This window comes from Odocoileus virginianus, unplaced genomic scaffold (assembly GCF_023699985.2).
Source record: "Odocoileus virginianus isolate 20LAN1187 ecotype Illinois unplaced genomic scaffold, Ovbor_1.2 Unplaced_Scaffold_1, whole genome shotgun sequence".
NCBI lineage: Eukaryota > Metazoa > Chordata > Mammalia > Artiodactyla > Cervidae > Odocoileus > Odocoileus virginianus.
This window is the reverse complement of record NW_027224263.1, coordinates 8,155,665-8,169,605: the sequence shown is the minus strand read 5'-3', so window position 1 is coordinate 8,169,605 and position 13,941 is coordinate 8,155,665. Positions and strand designations below refer to the sequence as shown.

Genomic DNA, 13,941 nt, shown 5'->3' with positions numbered 1-13,941 from the left:
GTCCTTGTTAAACCTTTCTTGCATCTTCTCAATCTTTGTCTCCAGGCTATTTATTTGTAACTCCATTTTGTTTTCAAGATTTTGGATCATTTTTATTATCATTATTCTAAATTCTTTTTCAGGTAGATTCCCTATTTCCTCCTCTTTTGTTTGACTTGGTGGGCTTTTTCCATGTTCCTTTACCTGTTGGGTATTTCTCTGCCTTTTCATCTTGTTTAGATTGCTGTGTCTGGAGTGGGCTTTCTATATTCTTGTGGTCTGTGGTTCCTTTTTATTGTGGAGGTTTCACCCAGTGGGTGGGGTTGGACGATTGGTTTGTCAAGGTTTCCTGGTTAGGGAAGCTTGTGTCAGCGTTCTGGTGCGTAGAATTGGATTTCTTCTCTCTGGAGTGCAGTGGAGTGTCCAGTAATGAGTTTTGCGATGGGTCTTTGTGTTAGGTGTGACTTTGGACAGCCTGTATGTCGACACTCAGGTCTATGTTCCTGCGTTGCTAAAGAATTTGTGTGGTATGTCTTGTACTAGAGCTTATTGGCTCTTGGGTGGTGGTTGGTTTTAGTGTAGGCATGGAGGCTTTTGGATGGTCTCTTATTCCTTAATGTTCCGTGTAGTCAGGAGTTTTCTGGTTTTCTCACGTTTTGGGCTTAAGTCTCCTGCCTCTGGATTTCAGTTTTATTCTTCCAATAGTCTCAAGACTTCTCCAACTATACAGCACTGATAATAAAACTTCTAGGTTAATGGTGAAAAGATTCTCCACTGTGAGAGACAACCAGAGAGATTCACAGAGTTACATGAAGAATAGGAGAGGGAGGAAGGAGATAGAGGTGAGCAGGAGGAGAAAAAGGGGACTCAAGAGGAGAGAGACAGATCTACACAGTTATCTGTTCCCAAAGTGTTCTCTGTAGCCCAGACACCCACAAAGATTCACAGAATTGGATTGGGAAGAGAAGGGGAAAGGAGGAAATAGAGGTGTTCTGAGGTAGAAAACAGAGAGTCAAAAGTGGGAGAGTAATCACCACACTCCTGAATAGAAATGGGAACTGAATATTGGATTCTTAAATGTCCAAAATTTATATCACATACTGAAAAACAAAGATTAAAAATCTAGTGTAGAGGTTAGACTCTTTGAAATACAATATTTAAAAACAAAAACAAAAACACACAAAAAAATTAGAAATGTATATGAAGTTTGGTTTAAAAATAGGGTTTCTCTCTCTCTCTCTCTTTTTTTTTTTTTTTTTTTGGCAAGGTTATAGTGAAATGAAAATGAAAATTAAGGAATAATAGAGGAGTATTAGAGGACTTTAAAAGGAAATAGAAGAGAAAAACAAGAAAAAGAAAAAAAAATTTTTTTTTCCTAATTAAAAAAATCGTAAAAATATATGAAAATGAAAGTTGAGGAGTAATGGGGGAGTAATAGGGAATTTTAAAAGAAAATAAAAGAGAAAAAATAAAAAATAAAAAAAAAAGGGAAGAAAAAACTTTTTTTTTCGTAGTTAAAAAAATCATAAAAGTATATGAAAATGAAAGTTGAGGAGCAATGGTGGAGTAATAGGGAATTTTAAAAGAAAATAAAAGAGAAAAAATAAAAAATTCAAAAAAAAGGAAAGAAAAAAAAATTTTTTTTTTCCTAATTAAAAAAATCATATAAATATATGAAAATGAAAGTTGAGGAGTAATGGGGCAGTAATAGGGAATTTTAAAAGAAAATAAAAGAGAAAAAATAAAAAATTGAAAGAAAAAAAAATTTTTTTTTATAAATTAAAAAAAAAAAATACATATATATCTAGGAATTCCTCTGGAGTTGTTGCGGTCAGTGTAGGTTCAGTTCAATTTCAGATAGCTCCTCTTTCCAGCTTACACTTCTAGATATCTATAGGCCCCTTCCGGTGTAGTCGGTGTTACCTTCAGGGATTTTAATCTGTTGCACCGGTCCTTTCTGAAGCGGTTCCCTTTGTTTATTTTGGCTTCTCTTCGGTGTCTAATTTCCGCCCTGACACAGGCGGGCGGAGGTGATCTCTTATTTAGGTTCGCTAGTTCAGTTTAGTCCTGCTACAGGGAGGGCAGGGCGCTGCAGACAAGATACCGCTCCGTTGGCTAGCACTCACCGGCCACACTGGGTTTGCCCCGCTCACGGGTGTCAGTGCTTTCCCCGTCTACACTGCTCAGGCTCCCTGCTGCTCTATATGGAGCGGGCCCTGCGTTGAGTGCGGTTCCAGTTTTCAGGTACTCCACAAAAGCGCGGATTCGGTTGCGCCTGCGTTTTGTGCCTTTCCTGGCCTGAGCGGCCCAGGCAGCCAGAGGCTTGGGCGCACTCTCTCCGGGTACGGCGCGCTTTTCCCCTCCGCGACCCCAGCGCGCGCCGCCAGTCGGGTCTCAGGAAGTCTTTAGATAGGAACCGGGGGCCTGTTTGCAATGTGGGGGGGGGGGTGGCTTCTCAGGGGCTGAGTTTGCCCTTTTCCCCTTCCCCCTGCCTCCTGCCTCCAGCGGGGACGGGCCGGCTCTTTTCTGGACTTTCTCAGTCCCTTTGTTTCGCGAACCACAGGCAGTGTGTTCCGGCCGGTTAATTTTGTCCCACCGTTTAAAAAAAGCTCCCTCCGATTGCTCTCAGGGTCTTCGGGCCGGTCCTTACCCTAAGCAATGCCGCCCGCTCCTCTCCGTTCCGCCCCCGCTTGTTGCTGGCGGGTGCGGGCGTCTGGGGTACTTTTCTGCTGGGAGTTGCTTTTAGGCACGTAATCTGTGGGCCTTGTTTAATTTTTCCTCCCAGTTAGATTGCTGAAAACTTCCCCCAGTCCCGCCAGTGCGAGGGTTTCCTGGTGATTGGAAACTTCCTCTATTAAGACTCCCTTCCCGGGACGGGTCACCATCCGTAGCTCTTTTGTCTCCCTTTTTATCTTTTATATTTTGTCCTACCTCCCTTTGAAGACAATGGGCTGCTTTTCTGGGCGCCTGATATCCTGTTAGCGATCAGAAGTTGTTTCGTGAAATTTGCTCAGCGTTCAAATGTTCTTTCGATGAATTTGTAGGGGAGAAAGTGGTCTCCCCGTCCTATTCCTCCACCATCTTGGCTCCTCCACCTTTAAGCTGCTTTTAAAGTAATTATACAATGGCTACATATATAGAAAAATTTACTAATCATGCACATCATCGAATAAACATAAGTTACTGGTCATATGACAAGTTGATTGTGATGCTGTTGCTACTCTTATTTTTCCTGATAGAGGACATTTGGATTCCATTAATCTAAGAATAGACTCTGATTGGAAGATTTTCATTCAGTGTGAACAACATTTAAAACTTTATTCAAAATGTCAATTTGGAAATCTTAGTAACATGTTATGATAATACCTCTCTGGATAAACTTCTTCTGACATTTGTAGAAATTAGCTTAGGTTTCATGTAATAATTGTAATAGTATTAAATTAACAAAGCAATATAAATATATAATGAAAATGAAAAATCAAAATATTGCTTTTTTGATAACATTATAAACTTAACAACATGATGGACTGTTGAGAGGACTTGAAATTGTTATCAGATCACAATGTAGTTGTACTTTTTTTCCTTTTATTTTTTAAAGTATATTTTATTGAGATGATATTGACATAACATTTTGTAAGTTTAAAGTGTAGCATGTGTTGTTTTGATACACTTACATAGTGTGATTATTAAGTTCTCTTTGCAATAGTGTCATAATAATCTGGTTTACAAATTCTACTGTAACCTCTTCCTGCAAGTGAATAAATATAATTTATAGAGAGAGAATCAGTTTAATTACTGTTTAATTTGGAAGCTATATGCAGTTCTCCTCTAGTTACTTCTTATCTATGCTTGACATGATGTTTTGAAATTTTAATTCCTAAGCATTTTTATGTTAGTTCTTTCTTTTTATACTCTTAATCTCTTAGTGAGAAAGTAGAAAAATTAGGAATTTTTCAAGTATGTTATTGCATTATATATATTTTCCTGTTTTGTCAGTTTTTGTTTTAAGAGTTTTTTGATGAGAGGTTTTCAGTCAACATTTATTAAATGAATGACATTTTACAGATGAGGAAACTGAGGCACAGAGAGCTTAGGAAACTTGTCCAAGTTTGCTAAACTTTACTTTTACTAAAACTTTACCTTTAGTAAACAGTGGAGGCAAACTATGAACCCCAGTGATCTAAGTCCAGAACCCACCCTCTAACTTGAATATTCTCTATTTCTGTTCTATTACATGAAATCAAAGACAATCTAACTTACTCCTGACACTTTCTTTGTGCATTAGGCAAGGAGAATGACAGGAAAGGTCTTATGAAAACTGTTCTACTTAGCATGCTGTCATCTTCTTTCTCCAGCTTGTTCTGTGGCAGAGTTAGTGACTCACCAATCCTCACCATAAGGGTGGCTCATCAGCTTTCATTTTCAAAACTCTCTAGGTATTGGTAACGAAAGAAGAGATTTTATTTTTAGCTTCAATTTGGTTTTCCCTGACTTGAAAATGATAATATATAGTCAGTTTTTAAATTTAACTTTTTAGGATATTTTTGTATTTTTAACAGTTTTATTGAAGTATAATTGACATATAATAAAGTTCATATAAAGTTCAATAAAATTCATTGATGAATTTTGACATATGCATATACCATGAAATCATTACCATAGTCAGGATAATGAACATGTCCATTACCCCTAAAAGTTTCCTTGATCCCTTTGCAATCCTCTAGTCAACCACTAAAAGCTGTTTTCTGTTATTACAGTTTAGTTTGCATTTTCCATCTGGAGTTATATATAACTGGAATGATAAAATATGTATGAATTTTTTTCTGGCTTCTTTTGCTCAGTGTAGCTATTCTAAGACTCATCACTGTTGCATGTATAAATAAGTCATTCCTTTTTATTGTTGTGTAGTATCTTATTATATGAATATATCACAGTTTGTCAGTCCATTGACCCGTTTGTTGATGGCCATTTGTATTGTTTACAGTTTTAGGGGCTACTATAAATAAGGCTGTTATGAACGTTTATGTACCAGTGTTTGGATATATACATTCTTTAATTTTGTGTAGGCACATGAAAGTGGAATAGCTAGAACATATGGGAGGTATATGCTTAACATTAAGAGTATAAAACTTTTCCAAAGTGGTTATATCATTTTACATTCCTGTCAGCAGCATAGGAGAGTTCCAGTTCCTCCACATCCTCAGTAATATTCAGTATGGTCAGTGTTTTTTTTAATTTATTCATTTTAATAGGTATGTACGGTTTGTCAGTGTGGTTTTAGTTTCCATTTTCCTGAAGACTAATGATGTTGATCATTTTTTCAAGGTCTTATTTTCCATTTGTATGACTTTAATAAGTGTCTGTTCCAATCTTTTGTCTATCTTTTGAGTTGCTTTCTTATTGAGTTTGAGATTTCTTTATCAATTATAGATAAAGTCCTTTATCAGATGTGTGGATCAAGTCCTTTATCAGATACAATATATGATTTACAAATACTGTATCCCAGTCTTTGCCTTGTCTTTTCCTTCTCATAGTCTCTTTCAAAGAGCAGAAATTTTAAATCTTTTGTAATAAAATTTGTCATTTAAAAAAAAGTGATTGTATTTTTGGTGTCAAACCAAAGAAATCTTTACATAACTTAAGGTCACAAAGATTTTCTCCTATATTTATTTCTAGAATTTTTATTGTCTTAATTTTTACATTTAGGTCTATAATCAAATTTTAGTTAATTTTTATATATGTTGAAAGGTATGGATTGAAGTTATCTTTTTTTTAGGCCTGGGCACATACATTGTCTTTATTTTAAAAAAATATTTAATATATGATAAAATTCACCCATTTAAAGTCTTTAATTCAATGGTTTTTAGTATAGTCACAGAATTGGAGAGCAAACTATTAACAAGGGTAGAATATTTTTATCACCCCAAAAGAAACCTCTTAGCTGTTAGCAGTCCCTCCCCTTTTTTATCTGTATGAATTTGCCTATTCTTGACATTACATATTAATAATGTCATTTGATATGGGGTCTTCTGTGTGTGGCTTCTTTCATTTAGCATAATGCTTTCAAGGTTTATTATCCATGTTGTAGCATAAAGCAGTACAGACACACAAAGGTTTATTGCACTTCACTTTATTGTGCATCACAAATACAGCATTTTTTATGAATTCAAGTTTTGTGACAACCCTGCACTGTCAGGTGATGATTAGTATTTTTTAGTAACAAGATATTTTTTAATTAAGTTTTTTTAAAAGGTGTACTGTTATTGCACACTAAGAGACTACAGTATAGTATAAATATAACTTTTATATACATTAGGAAACAAAAATTCATGTGACTTACTTTATGGTAATATTTGCTTTATTTTGGTGGTCTAGAACTGGAGTCTCAATATCTCTGAGGTGTGACTGTACTTCATTTTTTGGGGGCTGAGTAATAGTCCATTGTATGTATGTACCACATTTTGTTCACCATCCATCAGTTGATGGATATTTGGGCTGTTTCCACTCATTGTTTATTATGAATAATGCTACTGTGAACATTCATGAGCATGTTTTTGTTTGAATGCTTGTTTTAATTCTCTTAGTTAACAAGGTTATATGGTAGGTTAAATGGTTGCTCTATGCTGGGTTATATGGTAACTGTTTATCTTTTTGCAGAACTGCTAAATTATTTTCCAGTTTACATTCACAGAAGCAATGTATGTGGGTTCTAATTTCTCTGCATCCTCACCAATTATTATTGTCTACCTTTTTGATTCTAGTCATCCTACTAGGTCTGAAGTGGTCTCATTGTGGTTTTGATTAGCTTTTCCTTAATGGCTAATGATGTTGGTCATCTTTTTGTGTGCCTGTTAACTATTTGTATATATTCTTTGGAGAAATGTCTTTTCAAATCCTGTGCTTATTTGTTAATTGCATTAGTCACCTTTTATTATTTCTTTATATATTCCGGATACAAATTCCTTATGAGATACATGATTTTAGTTTGCTGAGAGTTCTTACTAGGAATGAATATTGAATTTTGTCAAGTGCTTTTTCTATATCTACTGAGTTAACTTTTTTTTTCTTTCACAGCATTGTTAATTACATTGGTCGATTTTCAGGTATTAACTCAAACCTGGACTCCTGGGATAAACTCCACTTGGTCATGATGGATTTTGTTGTTGTTGCTATTTTTATGTTGTTGGATTCAATTTGTTAAAATTTTGTTTAGCCCTTTTGCATCTATATCAATAAGGTTATTGTTCGTTAGTTTTCTTTCTTTTAAAGTTTTTGTCTAGTTTTGGTGTCAAGGTAATGCTGACCTCATGGAACATGTTAGGAAGTATTCCCTGCTCTTCACTTTTATTGAATATTATGGATAGAATTAATATTATTTATTCATTAAATATTTAGTCACATTCATTATTGAACCTTGAACCCATCTAGGCAGGGGTTTTCTTTTTAGGAAAAATTTTAACTACAATTTCTTTAATAAATATAAGGCTATTTAATTTTCTATTTCTTCTTGTATGAGCTTTGATATATGGTGTCTTTCAAAGAATTTGTCCTTTTCATCTAGTTTGTCAAACTTGTTGCTATAATGTTGTTTGTAATGTCCCCTTTGTTATCATTTTAGTATTTGTAGACTCTCTTCGGGGCATCACTTCTTTTATTCCTGATATTGGTAATTCGTGTATTTTTCTCTCTTTTTCCTGATTAGTCTAGCTAGGGATTTTGTGAATTAAAAAAAAAAATTCAGTGAACTAATGTTGGTTTTATTGATTTTTTTCACTATTATTTTCTGTTTTTAAATTTATTGGTTTCCTCTCTCATCTCCATTATTTCCTTCTTTCTGCTTACCATTGGTTTAATTTGCTCTGCTTTTTCTAGTTTCTAAGGTGAGAGCTGATGCCATTGATTTGAAACTTTTTTTAGTTTCTGATATATGTTGGTGATTTTTTGAATAAACAAGCGAAATATTAGGAGGGCAATAAATGTTGCAGTGAAAATGGAGTGAGAAGATAGGTTTGGAGAACTATTTTGATAAATGGTATAGTATCAGTAGTATGTGATGAGTGAATTATGGGAATAAGGAAGAAAGACAATTATGATTCCCAGGTTTATGTTGAGAGAGACTAAATAGTGTATTACTGACTGAGATATAGAATACAGACAGAAAAGTTAATTTAGTAAGGAAGTAGTTCTGTTGTGGACATATTGATTTTGATATGTCTGTTGACATCATTTGGCTGTATCAAGTTGACGTTTGTATCTGGAGCTCAGTAGAGAGATTTTGGCAGGAAATAAAGATTTGAAAATTATCAGGATGGAAGATATAGTTGTTACTCTTTGGGGTTAGGGGCCTTATCTTGCCAAAGTTTCCAATGTTTCAAGAAACACTGGATTAAAAAAAGTAATGTTTCCAGATTTGTAAAACACTATGCTAGCCAACTAAAACAAATCATGGACCATATGGGACCTATAGATGGTCTGTTTGCTGCCTACTATATCCACTACTAGCTTATTTTCCTGAGATGAGTGGGTGTTCCAACTGAAGCAGTAGATTGTATCATTTCTTTAAAAAATGCTACCAAATTTATTTGATGCTGTGCACATTCATGCAAATCTTCAGTTAAAATCCTTGTGATTTTGATGAGGGTTTGAGAAACTCCGGGAGTTGGTGATGGACAGGGAGGCCTGGCGTGCTGCAATTCATGGGGTCGCAAAGAGTCGGACACAACTGAGTGACTGAACTGAACTGAACTGAACTGAGAATACCAAAGAGAGGATACAGTACAGAAAGAGAAAAGGGTGAAGACAGAACCCTTGGAAACATTAAAAATGTTAAAAGAGGATCACTGAAGGCTAATGAAACCTAATGCAAAGTTATCTCTAAACCCTCTTTCTCATAGAATTGTGAAGAAATGACATATATAATGACTTAGAAGAGAAGACAGTTGTTATTTATCAAATTCTAGACTATTTAAACTAAGAAGCAACACAACATCACTAGAAGCTGGAGGGAAGTCACCTTACGACAAAAAAAGTACTGAAGTGCTATGCACATCACAGACCATGGAACCTAAGAACTGGTAGAAGGAACCAGAGTGGCTAGTTTTGTATAGGACTGAACAGGTTACAAAATGCTTAAAATGCTTCCATATATAGATTCTTCTATTTGTTTCTCACACAGTTCCATTTTCAGGATGAAAAAACAGTATCCCAGGGAATTTTAGTACCTTTAGTACTCCATATGGCCCTTAGATCTCTTGGCTGGAAACATAGTGCTCTTTCTGCTCTAGCACAAGGGCTTAGGGAACATCTAGCACCACCATCTCACTTAAAAAGATTTTCTTATTGTGTAGATCAGATCAACCTCAGATAAAAATACAGCCCATAAAATAGAATTCTATACCATAAAAATCTATTGAAGCAGACATCTTAAAGTTTATTTCATTAGAATTGTATAATTTTTACCTAGAGTTTTATAAAAAGCATGATTTAAAAACCCAGTTCTGACTTACTGAGGTTTTGCTGTACTATTAAAAAGCAAATGTTTAAATATCATTTGTTTTGTTTTCTTCAGGAAAGACTCTGTTTGCCTCATCATATTTTGGAAGAAAGAGGTCTTGTGAAAGTTGGTGTCACAGTTCAGGCTCTTCTTGAATTACCTACAACCAAGGCATCTCAGCTTTCTACGGCTTGACGTAACATTTAAAAATCCTAAATGTCTAGTTTCATTTATTTGAAGTGATTTCAGATATCTCAAATTTATGAATAAGGATGTCTAGTCAAAAATAATTTTATTATTTAAGCCTTAGATTTAAGAAAAATCATGTTAAAACATCAAAATTCAATTTTGAATTGCCCAAACTTCTTTTGAGGGAAAACTTAGATTCAATTTACTAAGAGTTACAAACTCTTACAAAAACTCAATTTACTAAGAGTTTTTGGTAAATTCAAATTCTCTTTTTACTAAGTTAGCTAATAATCTTGATTATTTTTCAATAATCAGATTAATACTAAGTTTAAAATGTGATTTCAATTTAATAATCACATTAGATTTAATTTTTTTATCATAGCATACTGGTAAACATCTGGACAAGGTAATCATTTTTTTACCAATTTAAAACTAATTCTATATTTGAGTTATTTAATATACTTGTGATTCTAGTTTATACATAATTTCTTCAGTCTTTGGTCTTAGTTTTATAGAAAAAAAAAGTGAGTAGAAATTACAGAACTCTGGCTTTATATTGAATTCTTTTAGTATTATAGGTTGGTGCCAAAATATTTTCAGTTGTACTGTAGATTGTTTACATGTGAAGTGCCTGTGTAATTGATGACTCTCATATAGTCTTAAGCATTTTTGCAATTTTTTTAATGTATTAATGGAATTTTAAAATATTTTAGTAGATTTTGTAAGTTCAGTAATATGTGAGGATAAATGTGCCTCACATTGTGACATTTGTGTTTATTTAGTCCATTGCAGTTTTCTTAAACTGGTTATTTCATGTTGTCAGAAAAACGATGTTAATATGCTTAATTTATGCTATTTAATTTTGCAAAACTTAATCATCTTTTGAAATGTATTATTTGAAGAGTATTTTATTTCTGTATTGAAAATGTTACACAAAGCAGTAAGGTTTTTGAGAACTAGCAGAGTATTTAATTATCAAGGACATTTTGATAAAACTGCCAAAGTTTGGGTTTATGTCTTGACTTTCAGAAACATTACTACATCAGTATGCTGCCTTTGGTTATATTCAGATTCAGAGAGCAGCAGTTGAGGAATAGGTTTTTATTAGAAAATATGTCCATTTGTGGATCCTGTAAATCTTAACTGATCCTCAATTAACATGATGAAATAATATAGACCACTCTATAAATCTTTTCATAAGCATACTATTATATAAAGTTCTTGTTTAATTTAAGGATGGATAAACTTACATTGGTAGTAGTGCAGGAATTTTTCAAAAACATTATTGTAATGAATAACTCAGTTTCCTATAGAAAAACTTAACTATAATTACTTTTGTAGTAGTCAAGCAAGTATCATATCTTAAGTATGTGATTATTTGCACTTGTTACCTCTTAATATGGATGCAACTTATTAGAAATGTTGGCCTGGGTGTTTTGATGATATATATAAAAGGTAAAAACTATTGTGCCAAATGATATAATAAGGATTGGTTTAAGAGCAACTCTACTTTTTTTGATCAGTTGGCATGAAGCCATATAATTAAGTTTTGGCTTTAGGAAACAGATGTGTTCTTTACATTCCCCAAGGGTCAAATCAAAGTTTTTAAAGAATTAAAGCTTTTTATGACTACAAGTTTTAAAAATTAAATTATTGGTAATTTATTACTTTAAATATTTGAGCTAATTAGTTATTTTTCAGTTGGATCTAAAAAAAGTTGTTGACAAAAATCTCTCTAGTGAAAACTTGGGTAATAAAGTAAGAAATTACAAATATGTACCTTAGTTATTAGTTTTTAATGTAAAAATTTGACAGTGTTACAAATAAAGTGATCATTAAAAAGCTACAGCAATCATTCATACTGCTTTCATAGTTATGCTGTAGAATTCCTCTTGTTAATTAATCTAGATGTTAATTATTTTACAAGTATTTTCATGTTTTGTATCATTGAAATATTAGTGAAATTATAGGCCATTTCCTTATTGCATTTCACTTAATTGTCAATTAATTATTACTTTAAAGAGAAAATACACCAGAACCTCTGTAACATTCTTTATTGCAAAGCAAAGTTCCGTTTAAGATGGGTCTATCTGAGGTCCATACCATGGCAGTTTTATTTACTGAGTGACAAAAAGGAACACTTCTCTGGCAGTTTCACAGCATAGTCCCCAAGCAAACATTATACTAAGTCTCTGATGTATTTCTTTTAGTAGTTTTTGAGTAAGTGTAAAATTTATTCAAAATAGTTTTTATGGTTATTATATATTTACTTCACCAGTTATTGAGTAAGGAATGATTATCATTATTTGAATTGGATTGTGATTTGAAGAGTGTTAAGTAATCAAACTAAAATATTTTATTAGGCCCTAAAACATACAGTAGATAGCTTACTTCCTGCTAAATTTTATTCCTATATGGCACAAGAAAGAAGTGATGTTGGATATGTTAGGAGTAAAAACACATTACCATTTGTTTAATAATTATCTTTACAGAAGTGCTAGTTTATTGACTTTTCTAACTGAATTTTTTTAATTCAGAAATGTTTGTATTGGTCACAGATCTATCATGATTGATTTTCTGATGCATTTAAAAATAAATGGAACACTAAATGTATATTACCAATGCAAACTGTGTATAAAGTTGAACAAAAAAATTAAAGTCTGAGATTTCTTTTTTCCCTTTCTACCTCTTCTCTTAATATCACAGCATCCATTTTCTATAGGTATTTTATATCTTGTGTCTATGTTCTCTAGTATGGAAAAATAGACTTTGAGAGGATATTCAAAGTAAGTTTAGTCTAGATTTTCTGTACATCATGGTATTTTTAGTAGGCAATGTTTTCTTTTAAAAAAATGGTTTCTTTGGATATCTTTACAAAATGATGTCATCTTAATCCTGTACGGGACTCTCTGCGCTTCCTGTCATTCAAAGTTAGAAATAAAGTTTTTTTTACTGTGCTCCCTTAGTATGCGTCAAGTAGCTACCTAAATAAATAAGAAATGTGTTATGTACATGTGTAAATACATGGAAAAAATAGATTTTTCAGTTCGCAAGTTGAATTTTCTAAAACTTTCTTTAGATATCTCAGTCACTTCTAATTCAGAGAAATACAAAGTAATGTTGTATAATTTATAAAGTAGTAATTGAAATTATACCCTAGGGCTATGATTCTTTTTCATTATATAAGCTTTAGGTATACAGCATTATAATTCAAATGTAAACATGTACTACAAAGTGATCACCATCACAAAGCTAGTTACCATCCATCACTATACAGTTTACCCGCTTCAGCTGTATTGCCTTTCCCCCACCCCCTTACCCTCTGATAAACTACTAATCTGATCTTGAAATCTTATCAGTTTGTTTTTGTTTTATTTTCTTTTAGATTTCACTTGGCATAATACCTTCAAGGTCCATCCTTGTGTAAATGGCAGAATTTCATTCTTTTTTATGGCTGAGTAGATTATGTTGTGTATATAAACCATATTTTTATTCATCCATCAGTGGATGCTTAGGTTATTTCCATATCTTGATTATTGTAAATAATGCTACAGTTAACATAAGGGTGCATATATTTTTTTAAAATTAATGTTTTGTGTCCTTTGGATAAATACCCAGAAGTGGAATAGCTGGGTCATATGGTAGTTCTAGTCTTAATTTTTTGAGGAATTTCTCTGCTGTTTTCCATAGCAGCTCTATCAATTTACTATACCACCAACAGTGTACAAGGGTTCCCTTTTCTCCACATCCTTGCCAACACTTATTATTTCTTGCCTTTTTGATAATAGCCATTCTTATAGACAGGTGACATCTCATTTTGGTTTTGATTTGCATTTCCCTAATAATTAGTGATGTTGAACATCTTTTCATGTACTTGTTGGCCATCTGTATGTCTTTGGAAAAATGTCTATTTAGATCCTATGCATATTTTTAATCAGTTTTTTTTTGTTATTGTTGAGTTGTATGAGTTCTTTATTTATTTTGAATATTAACCCTTTATCAGATACGTGATTTGCAAATATCTTCCCCCATCAGGAGGTTGCCATTTTATTTTGATTATGATTTCCTTTGTTGTGTGGAAGCTTTTTAGTTTGATGTAGTCTCATTTGTTTATTTTTACTTTTGTTTCCCTTGAGTCAGATCCACAAAAACATTTGTAAGACTGATGTCAATGAGGTTACCACCTACTAAAATTTAATTGTTTTTCATGCTCATATTTTTGCAAGTTTGATTTTTGAACTATACCTCTCAGTACTACATTTGTCATTGACTATTCATTT

General features: G+C 33.0%; 1 protein-coding gene across 4 annotated transcripts in view; it reads left to right on the top strand.

Annotated features, from left to right (window-relative positions):
* LRCH2 (leucine rich repeats and calponin homology domain containing 2) overlaps positions 1–12,618 on the top strand; it is a 122,087-nt gene extending 109,469 nt beyond the window's left edge. For all 4 annotated transcript variants that reach the window (XM_070462239.1, XM_070462237.1, XM_070462240.1 and 1 more), the window contains one exon: positions 9,548–12,618. In XM_070462239.1, the coding sequence (XP_070318340.1) occupies positions 9,548–9,667 (120 nt within the window). In that variant the 3' untranslated portion in view covers positions 9,668–12,618. The remainder of the gene's footprint in view (positions 1–9,547) is intronic.
* Positions 12,619–13,941: the final 1,323 nt, after the last annotated feature.